Here is a 15,369-nt window from a genome sequence, read left to right on the forward strand (position 1 = left end):
TCCTGTTTAACTGTGTTTTAACCGCAACACTGACCCCATGGGTCAAATGTCTTTTGCTCTTTTATTATTGTCACATATACCTGCACTGAGATCACCCTCTGTAATGAAACCAGTGTCAACCTTTTCAGTCCTCTCAGAGATCAGAATGGTCATCGGGGATCCTGTAGTCATGGAGACAAAATAAAATAAGATTCTTTAAGAGACCGTACTTTTTAGACAGGGTGTTTCAAATTGCCTGAGAAGTTTTGAACCACTAGCTATAAGTGGGTGAATATTTGTAGGCACCGCTTATGCTTGTAATTGTGATGCCTGTCTACCTACCTATTCAGTAGTGGGCACAATTAATTGTACCCACATTTACCAGCAGTGGGCCCAAAATTATGGCTGCACAGTGTGTCCCAAAGTGTTCATGTCCTGTGTGCTAGGGTAACAGATGCATTCTCTATACAGGTATATTCTCCTGAGATCTTTGTACCATCCCCACCTCCTCTGTCCTCCACAAGCCCTCCCACACAGCAAACAAATATTAATTACACTCTCAGACCTTTGCCAAGTCCCTCTTTCATGGAGTCTCCCAAAGGTGTCAAGGAAAACGTGACATAAGAATTAGGATTCATGTCACTTGTCTCAGGTGGTACCTGGAAAGTATCTGGGGGAACAGTCTCTGGAATTAAAACAAACAGAAGGTTTTAGTAGACTCCCTGAAGTCTGGGGATCACCCCCGAGTTCAGTGTTTTCACATTTTCATAATACAATATTTTGCTGAAATGAGCTGTGCTACATTTGACCAGTTTGCATTTGTAGCACACTGATGGCAGAGCCGCTGGAATCCTGGACTCCACTGAACAAAAAAGTCCAAATACCATCAGGTCATGTTTCCACAAGATAGTATTTCCAGGCCCTAGAACAGACCACATCCAGAGCAAATCTAGCCACCTCGCCGGATAATTTGGACACTCCTGGGAAGGCACGAGCACATCAACATGCAATGTTGGCAAATGGCAACGTTCTCCCTACCTGTATCAAATGAGCTGTCTGTGGAGATATGACCTTCAGTGGCCCTGTCAGTAGAAGTTGGGACAGCATAAATGGCAGTCACTAAAACAAAGCATAAGAAGATGATTAGCTAAAAGCAGTTCCTTCAAAAAACACTGCTTGGGAATGCAGGCACTCAGAAGCGGAAGGAAGCTAATACATGATTTCATCAGTCCGGTCGCTGCTTTTCGCAGCCATGGAATGCAGAGGCGAAGGGACAGGAGCTGTCTACACTGCATTCCGAGACCCACGACACTGACTCTCATAGCTCAGGTCAATGAACTTGGATTCATGGGGCTCGGGCGAGGGGCTAAAAGTTGCAGTGTTGACCTGACCTGTGGTCTGCAACTTGGTGCCACAGGCAGAGGTGGACTAAGAGCAAGTGAGACCCTGGGACAACACAGTCACGAGTCCCCACCCCCCTATATCAAAAGATTAATGTATTATTTATGCTTTCAAAGCTATTCCTGATTATTATTATTCGTACTGCGTGATAAAATTACACTTAATTTTAAATTAAGAATGACATAACATGCCTTTTGTTCCATTAAAGCGAATTGTTTAAACAAAATGGAGTTATGGAGCCTGGGGGCCCCTCACGCCTGGGCCCCTTTTGCCTTTCTGCTAATCCACCACTGGCCACATGTTTTTCAGTGCCGTGTAGACATCCACCAAATGATCTGATTGTGGAGAAAACTGCAAGGTTTCACTACGTTTTTCTACTCTGTCAGCAGGCTTTGACCATTTGGAACCCAGGGGACACTTACAGAGTAAGCATTTTCTTATAGTTTGTGCATTGACTCTAATCACTTTAGGCTGCCACAGGTGAGAGGGTATCATCTGAGCTGCTTGGAGCTGTTTGCTTTTCCTACCTTCATCCGGGTGAATGAGCTCAGCCTCTTCTGTGCACGGAGTTATCATCTGGAAAATGGTTGCTGTGGAAGGAACTGTTGTTGGGGGGTTGGAAGTGGTTGTCAGGGTTGGAACAGAGTGTGTTGGGAGGGCAGTAGTGGTTGTCAGGGGCGGAGCAGTGGTTGTCAGGGGCGGAGCAGTGGTTGTTGTGCGGCCAGTGGTTTTTTTTGGGCGGGCAGTAGTGGTTGCTGAAATGAGATAAAAAGAAGCCAAATCAGGACATCTTCAACAGAATTCGAGTAAAGCAAAGCCAAACTGTAAATGATTTCCAACAATCTAGTTGCCAAAACTCTGGGAAGAGGCTGATTAACAGGTACTTTAAAAGGCCACTTAATTATGTAAGAAACAAGTTCCAAATGGAGCTGGTTGGAAAACTTTTTCCTCTTATGGCCCATGTTGACTTTTTGTCAAAAAGTGGGAAATCCAAAAGCATGCCCAATTTTCTATCAAAAAAAAAAAAATAGTTGAGCGATAATGTTTGATCAGGCCTTGTCCCAAGTTGTGTTGCAGTCATTTGCAGGCCAAAGAAACAAAAAAAGGGCATTCAGTTGACTGACCAGCAAGGTCAAATTTAATGTGGTGTGAATGGGTGTAAGTCCATAGTCTGCTGCGGAATTGCACCTATTATATCAAATCTCCTTAGGGTGTTGTAATGTTACAGAGCACTTCTCGTTAAGAGGTTGGAAAGGACTTCCCTAGTCCCTCCCCATGACTAGAGGCAGGTAGGATTTTTTTAAAGTTTTGGATAGAATAAACAAAAGCGTCACTGTTCACAAAACCATATTGGTTTGTTGCATTTCCTAACAACACAAAAACCAAACTCCACCACTGGGGGGGTGGGGGGGAGAACCAAAAACACCAAGAGGAAACTAATTTTTCTTTTCAAAATGGAAAATGCCAGTCTTTGTGTTGAGAATGCCTTTTCGTTTTAAAATTTAGACTGATTAGTCTTAAAAATAATTTAAGAGGGTCAAGATCAAAACCAAACATTTCAAATTTGGCATAATAAAATGTTTCAGTTAACCTGAAATGGAGGGGTGGGTGTGGTAGAGAAACAGTTTTGTAGTTTGTGAATGTTGTCAAGATTTTAACTTTTTGTCCTGATTTGAGACGAGAAAAAACATTCATGCTTGAAGATATTTATGAGACAGGAAACCATTTCCAGCCCAGTGGTTGCAAGCTAAAGTAGGATTGTTCAAAACAGCGTTCCCTCTAACAGAGTGTTGGGCAGCTGTCAAGGAGAGATTCGATGCCTCCCAGGTGATTAGCAGAGTGCCCACAGCCAGCAGCATGTTTCTAATGGTGGTGCACATCGACGTGTGCCTTAGTGTGCATAACAAAATTTATCCTGCACCTGGATGGAAAAAATAGAAGGAACTTTGGTCTCTGAGCACATCCCTGTTTCCTTATAGACAGGAAAAAGGTGAATGAGGTAATATACTTTATTGGACCAACTTTCACTGGTGGAAGAGAGAGGTTTTTTGAGCTACATAAATGGCTCTTTGTCAGGTCTGGGAAACGTCCCCAGAGTGTCACAGCTTTGTTTGGTCTACACTGGGAAATTAAGTCAACTATAAGGGTCTAAGTTTGAGTTTAGAAACACTCTGTCTGCACTCCAGCACTCAACAGGTCACTTTTGAGGGACTCTGAGTTCGAGTTTTGTAATGCTGGTCTCCCCCCGCAGTAACACGAGAGGTCGAATTTGCAGTCGAACTATACAAGGGATAGATTTTATTAGCCTTTCAGCTATCCCACAATGCTCCCCGAGGCATCTTTTCAGGTCACTGCTCTACCCCTGCTGCTCTCCAGCGCTACGTCTACACGTGCCCCAAACTTCGAAATGGCCATGCAAATGGCCATTTTGAAGTTTACTAATGAAGCGCTGAAATGCATATTCAGCGCTTCATTAGCATGCGGGCGGCAGCCGCGCTTCGAAATTGATGCTCCTTGCCGCCGCGCGGCGCGTCCAGACGGGGCTCCTTTTCGAAAGGACGCCGCCTACTTCGACGTCCCCTTATTCCCATGAGCTCATGGGAAGTTTCTTTTATGGTGAGCTCATGGGAATAAGGGGACTTCGAAGTAGGCGGCGTCCTTTCGAAAAGGAGCCCCGTCTGGACGCGCCGCGCGGCGGCAAGAAGCGTCAATTTCGAAGCGCGGCTGCCGCCCGCATGCTAATGAAGCGCTGAATATGCATTTCAGTGCTTCATTAGTAAACTTCGAAATGGCCATTTGCATGGCTATTTCGAAGTTTGGGGCACGTGTAGACACAGCCCACGTGTGCAGGAAGTTGGAAACAGGAACTTGAGCATTTTGAATTCATTTCTTTATGATCAGTGTGGTGATCACATCTAGCCACTTTAGAGAGCCCCAGCATGGAAGCTGAGAAACTTCTTTTCTGCAGTTCATATTTGTATGGGGGCAGCCCCTCTGCCCCACAGGTGCCATGCCGTTGGGGCTCTATCCCCCACCCAACAATGCCACGTTGTTAGTCCCTGCCCCACCATACCACATGCTGGCAGTACAGTGCAGACCATGCTTTCCAGAAAGCAGCATGTCCTGGCTTGCATAGGGTGAAAGCTCCCCCAGCAGGTAGTATTTCCAGGGGCTATTGCCAGAGGGGAAAAGTCCCCCAATGGCAAAGATTTTCAGGGGCTGGCTGCTCCCTGTAAGGCAACGCATGCCAGGAGGAAGGCTCCCCCAGTGGGGCCACACCTATATTCTAGAGACTGCATCATGTTAACACATGCCTCAGCTGGGCCCTGCCAGCTGAGCTTTGGGGGACTGGCTATGGCCACATTGATACTCTGGGCTGGCCCCCCTGCCTCCAAGTGACAACACCGTGTTAGACCCACAAAAACTCATTACCTTTAAGGTGCTACAGGACTGTTTGTTCTCTCTGTGAAGCTACAGACTAACAGGGCTACCCCTCTGAGACTCTCTGAGATGCATAGTCCAAGCCCCAGGACTGGGTTTCTCTCTACAAAGGGAGAAGAGAGTTTTGCGCACCTCTGTTAACCAGTAAATTCAAGTTCTCTTTGATATCATTAAACGGTCCTGGGATTTCTACACGGCAGCAGTAAGCCCCTCTGTCTTGGTGGTTCACGTTGTCTATAGTCAGAGACACATCTCCGCGGGCGATCGAACCCTTTAGCCGGTATCTGTCAGACTGTGAAGATATCACTTTCTGCCCATCAGTGCGGACAATTTCATTTCTGCATTTGGAGAGAGGACAGAGCCCCCGCCCCCAGCACATGACACTGATCTCACTCATGTGTGTGACTCTGTAGGTGCAGGGCAGCTTGACAGACTGTCCCACCGTCGCTTTCACTACTCTGTGATACATGCCGCATGCTGGGGAGGAAAAGCAAGGAAAGCAGAGTTAAGACCTTTCAGTGCACGGTTACCCAGCCCAGCTCCTCTAGCTGTACCCTGAGAACAGGCCACTCCAGCAAATATTTAAGAAAGAAGCAGAAAATCCTTCTTTTGCCTTTGCCCTGTTCATCTTACTTGTGTTATTTGTTTTGAGAGCGGAACAGTGACCCCTTTGGGTCATCCCAGGCTGAACCCTGCCTGGGAGACCTTCCAAGACAGTGGTTCTTAAATTTCTTGAGACTATCGAACACCAAACAATAGTATTTTTATGCAGAATACCTATGGAAATTTTCTTCAAAAGCTATTGCTGTCAGATGTCAAAAAAATTAAAATAAAATAAAATAAAAGCCAGACAGCAACATATGCAGCCAAATCAAAATGAAGTAATTGAATCAGGTATCATAGCAATGAAGAAGTGACACTGTATCTGGTTTTATAGAAAATATTGACCATCTGTGTATTTTTTCCAAACGCTAGTGGCGCACCTGCAAGTTGTTCACAGAACACCAGTATTCCACTGAACATAGCTTAAGAAGCACTGTTCTAAGGTACCAAGCAAAAGGCGGTGAACAACCCCCGTTAGGAAAGGTGGCAGCAGCCTCCCCAGTCTTGACCAGTAGTTTGTCAGATACTAGTCTTTGCTCTGACTGACCTGCGCCAGCTGTGCCATGCAATGCAATGAGTGGAGTTATGACCACCAGGGTGTCTCTAGCCAAACAGCAAGGTGAGGAGGAGTTACAAGGTGACGAGAAGTTCCTACCCCCTTACCCTGAGGGAAGGGAGGCAGGCAAAGACAGGGCATGCTCCCATCTTTCCTGAGCTGTGGAGAGTGCTGTTAGCAATTATGTATGGTTCTTCCAGGCATGCTGGCATAGGAGGGCATATGCGTGAACGATCATTTGAAACCCTCACATTGCCAAGTGCCGTGTTTATTGAAATGGAGACAATTTTACTTAGACTTGAGAGGTAACAAAAACCAGGGGTGCAAGTCAGCCATCCCAGTCTGGTCTGATGTACCAGCAGGTCATTTTTAGCTGGTATGGGGTACCAGAAAGAGTCTCCACCAAGATAGCTCCCTGCACAGACATGACTGCTCCTTGGAGAGACTGGCGTAGGGGGAGGCGAGGAGCTGGAATTTCTGCTCTTTTCCAGCTCGGAGGGATAGCAGGGAAAGGAGGAGCACCCCGGCAGCTCCTCCAGCTGCTGTACCACCCCCAGTTTTTCCTCCCAAGTAACGTGGGATGGGGAGAAGAGCGGGGGGTTCCCAGGCTGAGGGTGAGCAAAGCCATGTGGGGGAGTTACATGGGGCAGTCACATGCCCGCCCCCCCCCGCCTTAGGTGGAATTAGGCACCAGACTGTCTAAGAGGCTGTTTTCTAAAAGCACTGGAACCCAAAAAATGCGGCGCTTGGAGTTTCAGTTCCTTCTTTTCTTCCTGTAATGCAAATGTTCCTGAGAGGACTAGCAAAGATGGAAGACTATGAATCCACTAACTCTCTTTCAAGTACCTATCAGCAGCTTTCAAGTACCTAAAAGGGTGTTACAAGGAGGAGGGAGAAAAACTATGCTCCTTAGTCTATGAAGATAGGACAAGAAGCAAGGGGCTTAAATTGCAATGAGGAAGGTTTAGGTTGGACAGTAGGAAAAATTTCCTGTCAGAGTGATTAATTACTGGAATAAATTGCCTGGGGTGGTTGTAACATCTCCATCATTAGAGATATTTAAGAACAGGTGGGATAAATATCTAAAAGGGATAATATAGGTGGTGCTTGGTCCTGCCAGGAGGGCAGGAAACTGACCTCCTGGTGTCCCTTCCAGTTTTAATGTTCTATGCTTCTATGAGCTTTTAAATTAGCAAAGGGTTTTACAATAGCTTGTACCATTGTACCTTATCCTTAGAGTACCTCTAAATTGCAGCTGGGATGGTGCTTCTCAGGTTAAGACAGACCCAGCTGAGTTAACTTTGCTTGAGCTAGTGTACTAAAGAGAGCAGTGTACCTGGGGGGTAGTGTGGGTGGTAGCTCAGACTAGGCTGACAACTAACTGGCCTGAACTCTGGGTTTGCATTCAGGAGGGTAGGCCAAGCAACTGCCAGCTATTTTAAACACTCTTATTCTGAGCAGATGACTTGAGCTGGGCTGCACCCTCCCAGCCCCGAAGTCGGTGTTCCATAAGTTCAGTTAAATGACATCACATTGTTGGCTATGGCTGTACATCAATACCTCTGCTAGTGCCCTAATTCTTGACCCAACACTCACACCAAGGAGTAACAGCGCATATGAGCAGTCCCTCTAAAGTCGGGGTGCCTATTCGGTGAGGGCTGCTGTAGCCAGACAGAACCCTCCCTTTTTCTCTACTCCCTCTTGTCTCTCCTGGGTGCTTCAGAGCACCAAAGGGTTAAAAAGAAACAGCTCAGCCCTGGAATGCCCGAGAGCTCAGATGTGCTTATCTCAGGCACAGTCTTTTTGATGCTCCGGAGCTGCAGCAAGAGAGAATGGGCTAATAAACAGCCGGGCCTCGGACTGCCCTTCGTTAGTTACCACCAGCTGATTCGCCTCCACAAACGTCCCAGACGGAGGAAAAATCTCCGGCCCATAAAGAAAGAAGGCCCTAAAATTATCTCCACCCCACAGGCGTGAACCAGCCCTGTGAGAACCAGTGTCTTGAGATGAGCTAATCCAATTGGCACCCTTTGAGATAAGGAAAGAGCGTACATGACCCAATGGGTATAAAGTAAGGGTCCGGCAGCCCCTCTAACTGAGCCCCAATTACCTCTACCTGCCGGTCAGGAGGGTTGTTGCCTCCCGAGGTCCTCATTGTTTATTGCTTCTTCCCGAGGGATTGAGTGAAACGCTGGCCACGCCACGCTGGTAATGCCGGGGTGAGAATAAGACCTGTGAAGTGTATTGCTTTCCTTTTGTTTTCTTTGTGCACATTCAATAATGGATCTGTGAATTGTTACATGCGAGCTATGGACACAAACACGTGTTAGCAAAACAATTAACGTGAACAAAACTCCATGACACATACACATACACCACAACATAAATGTTTACATAACTACACTTTGTAACACGAAGAGTTAAGAACTTGAACTAAAGCTTTCAGAGTTGGGCAGTTTCTTCAAGGTCTTATAATCTGGGCTTTTGTCCAAGGAGCTGTATCTCACAGCCAGATACAAAACTGCTCCAATATTCCTTTTTCCCTAGTTTACAAGCAGTTCTCTGCTTACAGAGCTGCAACCATAATTTCTCTGATTGTCCCCAGTACTTTTCCAACATTTCCTTGTCCCACTTAGAGTCACCCCATCCTTCCTGGGTGAATTCCTTCTCTATGTTGGGGAAATCCATGTTGTTTATCATGACTGGTTTCATTTTGTCACTGTGGTACAGCCTGTGTCACAACCCTGCTCGCTGCGCCAATTCTGTTAGCCGGTGGCCAGGTAATGTGCGGTGAGGTACTCCCCTGGGTCCTAAGCAACCCAGTTTTTTACTGTTAGAGCAGGCAGCTCCTAGCACACTCACCCACGGCCAGGCTGTAGTAACCAAACGGTTAAAGTTCTTTTGTTGTGCCGGCTGTGTTGCAGTGACAAAAGGGTTAACAAAATAGTTAGGCTTGGATCTTAACTAGTTACAAGTTTATTTAATCTACAGTTATAAGCGTGCGGTTACAAAAGGCTATTGTTTACTTCTTATATGCTAGCAAAGTACAGGTGTTAACAAGTTACATTACAATCCAATACAAAGATATCTGTTATCATCTAACACAATGATACCTTGGCACTAGTTACAGAGCTCTAATTCTTTAGCTGTGCACAAAAAAAAGTCAGAGACCTAGCATGGGTGTATCTTACCCTCTCTGCGTCTCTTGATACCAGCGTAGCCAAGCCGGATCGGTCACTCAATTCCGCGGAAAGACGAATACGAGGTTGGGCGTCCCCAGTTGTGGACCTCGGGAGGCAATCACCTGACCCGACCAGCAGGTAGTTGGTTGAAATGCACTCAAAGTTAGAGTTCTGCTGGACCCATCTTTTATACCCCTTTTGGGTTACGTATTCTCTTTCTTACCTATGGTGCCAGATCATACTGGTCTGTCTTTGTGACTCCAGTTTGTTACAAGGGCATTTCTACTTAGTTTGCACTTGTAAGACAAGAGATAAACAATTTAGGAGTACAGGACATTCTTTTGTGCGGGCGGGGCACGTCCCCTTCTGAGTGATTGTGTGTGTGCATCATATTGATCAATGCCAGCTGGGGTGATTTCTTGAGGGTTCACCCCTCCTCTCATGTTGACAGTCTGGCCTGTTAGCCTTCTAGCTGTACTTTCTGCTTCTCAGGGTCACGATAAGCCAGCATATCTGGGCCTCAATGAGGGCATCAAAGACTGTGCTGTCAGCAGCCATTTCCGTGCCCTGTGTGCTCCTCAGTGGGGGGGGCAACGAGCAAGCTGGCTTGTAAGGGGGAGACTCTGTCTGGCTACAGTCAGCCACCCCTGGCTGCCCACTGCGAAGGGACTTTCTCGTCCTAGCAGTTAAAGACTCCGGTGTGGGAAGCTCTCAGTGCAACCACTGGGGCACCCATCAGCCTGTCATGGCTGCCCACTGCGAAGGGACATTTCCTGTCCTAGCAGTTAAAGACCCGTGTGTTAGGACCTTGGGGCATCCATCAGCCTTCCTGGGCTGCCCGCTGCGAAGGGGCTGTCTGTCCTAGCAGTTAAAGACTCAGATGAAAATAAGGGCATAGGCTACCCGCCCATCGGCTAACAGTTGCTGAGTGCCAGTGTCGGTGACATGCTTCAGTAAGTTTCAAGTCATTTAAATGTAAACACGGACCTGAGCTCGTAACTGGCCACTTGCACCTTAAGTATCAATACCTCCTTTGGGTCCTCGGCAGGGTTTGAATCTGTGGCCTCACGTTAAAATCACACACCTCCGGTAGTGCTGCCATACCCTGCGTGCATCCCTCACCACCCCAGCTGGGGTCACATCTGGGGATGGCTGGGGAGCCCTAGGAATTGGGCCAGCAGTTGGGGTGGGCCCCAGGGACGACCAGGGAGCCTCTGGGACCATGGGTGGCAGCACAGCCCCTAGTGGCCAGGACCCTGGGGCTGATGCAGAGCCTGCAGGGCTGGTGGCTGGAACCCCACAGGCAGTGAGTGCACTGGCTGGGATCTCCTATGGTTGGTGGCCAGGAGCCCATGCAGCAGCAGGCCTCCTGGGCATGGGCTGACAGCTAGGATCCTAGCACAAAGAACAAATTACGGAGGGTGCTACAGTTTCCCACATAGCCCTGCTTCCCATGCGTATGTACACCTCTGCTGTTTGAGACGGAGATGTAGCTCCATTAGAGAGTAACGGTAACAGATTCTTTTCTCCTTATGTAAATTAGCTACTAAAAGAGATGCAAAGATGTATGTGTGTCCTCTGTACATTACAACTGGTTTTAAAAAGGACTATGTTTTACAAAAATCTTTGCCTTTTTTGTTGAAAAATATTGGACTTTTTTTCCTACCAGGTCTAATGTTCGTATGTGCATGGAGCATGAATAAGAAGCTATCACGGGGCTGAATTAATTAAACACTAAGGCATGTCTGACTTCTTGCACTGTTGTGTCAGAGCCTTGCAGTTCCAAGATTTCACAATGCTGAGCAAGGCTAAGCTGGGTGAAAGTGACTAGCAGCCATTTTGATCTCTAAGTGTGTTTCCCTATAAAGATATTATTGAAGGAACCACAAATGAAGGCTTGAAAACTGATTTGTTTTCAGGCTGAAGGTGTAGTGAGTAAATAATGGACATGGTAATGGATTAGAAATATTTTGGATTCCCTGTGGCTAATGCAAATCCCAGTGAAAGTCCACAGAAAGTACCGTATAACTTGGTGCTGCATATTCTTGCCTGTTGAATCTCAGTGGGATTGGTGAAGGGACAAACCCATTCTTGTCTCCTACAGTTTTCTATCAATATCCCAAGTGTTTTAGATAGGGATTTAAGAATGCTGCAAGTTGCCATAAATATTAGAATCACTGAGTCATCCCATTTGGCACTTGAATAGCTCTATACACAAAATTCTAAACCTGGCTAGGTGACTAAGGTTGAGCTACTCAGCCCATATTTAGGCACACAGGGTGGGATTTTTATAAGGCCTCAAGTGATTTAGGAACACAAGCTCCACTGAAAGTTAGACTTGTGCTCATAAGGTACTTATCATCATCAACAACCACAGGCTCAGAGCCCATTGGAGACTGATGCCGCCCTAATTCCTTCCGTCTTTCCCTGTCCAGTGAGGAGTGGCTTAGTTTCTGTAAACTAGCTCTGCACCAATCTACTATATCATCGGCCCATTCTCTGTGGGGTCTGCCTCTCCTATTCAAACGATCCATCATGCCAGATACCTGGGTCTTGATTTTTCATTTTTCGTTAATTCTACAAATATGCCCAAATGACTGTAACTTGCACTGCATAACCTTCTGCAGTAGGTTCTTTTTCAACTGTATCTTCCTATGTAATTCCTCGTTGGTGACCTTCTGCATCCATCCTGTTCTCAAGATCTTTCTATTCCAACTCCTCTCAAATGCCAATAGCCTTCTCTTCGAATCTTTCATTATCACCCGTCTCACATCCATACATGCTGCTGAATAAACACATTTTCAAGATATGTGGTTTCCTTCCTAAGGTAATCACTTTGGTTTTCCAAATCTTATCCATCTCCTTCAAACTCGATCTAGATTCGCTATTCTAGTCACTATGTCCTTCTTACAGTCTAGGTCATACATTATGTTGCTCCTCAGATATGTGAGCTTCTAGTTCAATGCCATCCACACTGATCTTCCTGCCTATTTCTTATCTCCAAATACCATTGTTTTTGTTTTATCGATGTTCATAAGCAGTCCGTACCACTTCCCTTCCTTGTTTAGCACCTGCACTGTTTTCATTAGCTTTTCCTCATCTTCCTCAATAGCCGTGTCTACACGTGCACGCTACTTCGAAGTAGCGGCACTAACTTCGAAATAGCGCCCATCACGGCTACACGTGTTGGGCGCTATTTTGAAGTTAACTTTGACGTTAGGCGGCGAGACATCGAAGTCGCTATCCTCATCAGGAGATGGGGATAGCGCCCTACTTCGACGTTGAACGTCGAAGTAGGGACCGTGTAGTCATTGCGCGTCCCGCAACTTCGAAATAGTGGTGTCCGCCATGGCGGCCATCAGCTGAGGGGTTGAGAGACGCTCCCTCTCCAGCCCCTGCGGGGCTCTATGGTCACCGTGTGCAGCAGCCCTTAGCCCAGGGCTTCTGGCTGCTGCTGCGGCAGCTGGGGATCCATGTTGCAGGCACAGGGTCTGCAACCAGTTGTTGGCTCTGTGGATCTTGTGTTGTTTAGTGCAACTGTGTCTGGGAGGGGCCCTTTAAGGGAGCGGCTTGCTGTCGAGTCTGCCCTGTGATCCTGTCTGCAGCTGTGCCTGGCATCCTTATTTCGATGTGTGCTACTTTGGCGTGTAGACGTTCCCTCGCAGCGCCTATTTCGATGTGGTGCTGCCCAATGTCGAAGTTGAACATCGACGTTGCCAGCCCTGGAGGATGTGTAGACGTTATTCATCGAAATAGCATATTTCGATGTTGCCGAAATAAGCTACTTCGATGTAGGCTTCACGTGTAGACGTAGCCAATAATAACTATATCATCTGTGAACCTCAAGTTTTTAATTCTTATCCCATGCACAGATATCCCTTCTACCTCTTCCTTGATCTTGTCCATTGCTCTCTCTAGAAGTGTCATGAAAACACTCGGCGATATCGGATCTCCTTGTCTCATAACTCTACTCGTTCTTAGCCAACTTCCCTACTTTCCTCATGTTCTCATTGCTGCCTTCACATTGTCTCTGATATCCTTTAACAACCATATCAGTCTGCTATCTACTCCATATGACTCCAACAACATCCAAGTCACTTTCTGATCTACGCTGTCAAATGTCTTCTGAAAAGTGATGAAGCAAGGGTGGACGTTCGTTTTCTTAGACTCTTAGATTCTTCTAAAAATTCCCTCCAGATGACTAAGTATGAATTTAGGAGCCTAATCCTAGGCACACAGATTTGGAAACTGGCCAGTATGTTACACAGTCTCCCAACTGTTTATAATTCACCTTATAACATGCATCTCTTGTTGTATTTCTGCCTTGGCTATTACATGGAAGATCATTAAACATTTTGTTTGGGATTTCTGAACATTTTCAGCATTGCTGTATGTCTGCTCCAACTTTATTTGCATTTGGAATTTCACCATTGACTTTACCAGGAGCAGAGAGCTCTACAAAATCCCATGCTTTGTCTCACATTACGAAAGTATAGCTCCATTAATACTGAAAAATGGCTCCAGCCTGAGGCTGGCAGCTCAAGGCAGTGAAGGAAAAGTTAATTCTGTATAATTGTAGCAACAACACAGAGGTAATTTTTGCTGAACTATCTTAATAACCAAAAGAATCCACACACACATTTGTCAGTAAAGGGGAACCAATTTGTATGTCTGAATAATTAACAAATTAAGTACTTCAAACCTTTGTCTACATTGGCATTGATTCAAATAAGGCTTGCAATTTTCTAAAAGATCCAATATATATTTACAATCTCACATGTGTAAAGGCACCTAAACACACACAGAAAAAACAGTGTATGTGACTCACATACATGTTTACGACCTTATATGTGCAGAGGGGTGTACATTAAAAAAAAAAATGAACACCATTTGCTCTGTGACATTCCAAACCCAAAATGAATCTCACTTTGTCTTCTGAAGAAACACATGGATAAACCAAGCACTCACCTATATACAGCTGTAGTTGTAGTATGACCCAGTGAAGCAACAGAGAACGAGCCATTTGGGCTGATTAGAAATTCCAGGAAAGTACCAGATATTATATTTATCAGAAATGCTGAGTGAGCCTGGTTGTACAGTAGTTTCTACTTTTTTAAGGTTTTATACACTGCAACTTTCTCTTCTCCAATAGAAAGACTTCCTCTCTCCACATAGCTGTACACTCAGTCTACATATCTATATGAGCAAAACCATCACAGAACCTTACACATAAGCCACAATACCAGGAGCTCATACACCTGCGCTTCCACTATTGTGATATATGCCACCATGTGCCAGCAATGCCCCTCTGCCATGTACACTGGACAAACCAGATTGTCTCTGTACCCAAGGAAAAAAAGGACACAAATCAGAAATCCAGAATGGGAACACACCTAAACCTGTAGGGGAACACTTTAACCTCCCTGAACATTCGATAATGGATTTCAAATGAACCTTCTTCCATAAAAGAACTTTACTGCCTGATTACAGAGGGACACATGTGAAATGGAATTCATTCACAAATCTGACACTATTAACCTAGGCCTGAATAAAGATCTTAACTGGCTATTGCATCACACGGGCAATTTCTCCACCTTCTATATTCACACTTCCACATCACACGCCATGAATGAGATACATCCAGCTCATTCACTTCATTAATTGGCCCTACTAGTGAAAGGCAACTTCCTTTTCCTTCCTTCCTTTTTTTTTTTCTGCTACATATACCCTGGATTCTCTTGTTTCCACCCATCTGAAAAATTGGGTTTCGCCCACGAAAGCTCATGACCTAATAAACTGATTATTCTCTAAGGTGCCATGTGACTGCTTGAGTTTCCTGCCCCTTGCACTGAGCCCATGCTGCCTTCTGCTTGAAGATCCCTGCCTTCATGCATTCTCTCATGGCCTTCTTCATGCCTGGAGGATCCCTTGGAACTTGTTCACCAAGCCACTGCCGCACCTGGTTCAAGTCCTTCCTCAAAACTTTTGCCAAATCACCTATGAAAAGAAACAGTTTTGCTCTTTTTTGATAGGCGATAGCTCTGGCGTTTGGGCCTTGTTCTGAGACAGTCACTTACCTCAGAGCTTGTCTCAGGATAAGATGTACGGCCTGGCTATTTACTACCACAGGCTAGGACTTTCAACATTGCCAAAGTACCAGAGCCACCCCAGACCCTTAGCTTTCAGTGGGACATGGGTGCCTAAATC

General features: G+C 45.9%; 1 protein-coding gene across 1 annotated transcript; it reads right to left on the reverse strand.

The window, feature by feature from the left end:
• Positions 1-42: 42 nt before the first annotated feature.
• LOC142021387 (T-cell immunoglobulin and mucin domain-containing protein 4-like) lies at positions 43-14,185 on the reverse strand. Its single transcript, XM_075010107.1, has 5 exons — positions 14,131-14,185; positions 4,954-5,298; positions 3,861-3,876; positions 1,928-2,101; positions 43-193 (listed from the first exon to the last, which is right to left on the reverse strand). Exons 1-5 carry the CDS (start codon positions 14,183-14,185, stop codon positions 43-45), a joined length of 741 nt encoding a protein of 246 aa, XP_074866208.1.
• Positions 14,186-15,369: the final 1,184 nt, after the last annotated feature.

This window comes from Carettochelys insculpta, chromosome 15, assembly GCF_033958435.1.
Source record: "Carettochelys insculpta isolate YL-2023 chromosome 15, ASM3395843v1, whole genome shotgun sequence".
In the NCBI taxonomy this organism is placed as follows: Eukaryota; Metazoa; Chordata; order Testudines; family Carettochelyidae; genus Carettochelys; species Carettochelys insculpta.

Coding starts and splice junctions, on each gene's coding strand:
- LOC142021387 (XM_075010107.1), bottom strand. CDS start 14,185: ATGGCTCGTTCTCTGTTGCTTCACTGGGTCATACTACAACTACAGCTG. Junction 5,299..14,130: donor ACAACTACAGCTGTATATAG/GTGAGTGCTTGG, acceptor TTTCCTCCCCAG/CATGCGGCATGTATCACAGA. Junction 194..1,927: donor CCGTGCACAGAAGAGGCTGA/GCTCATTCACCC, acceptor GGTCTCTTAAAG/AATCTTATTTTATTTTGTCT.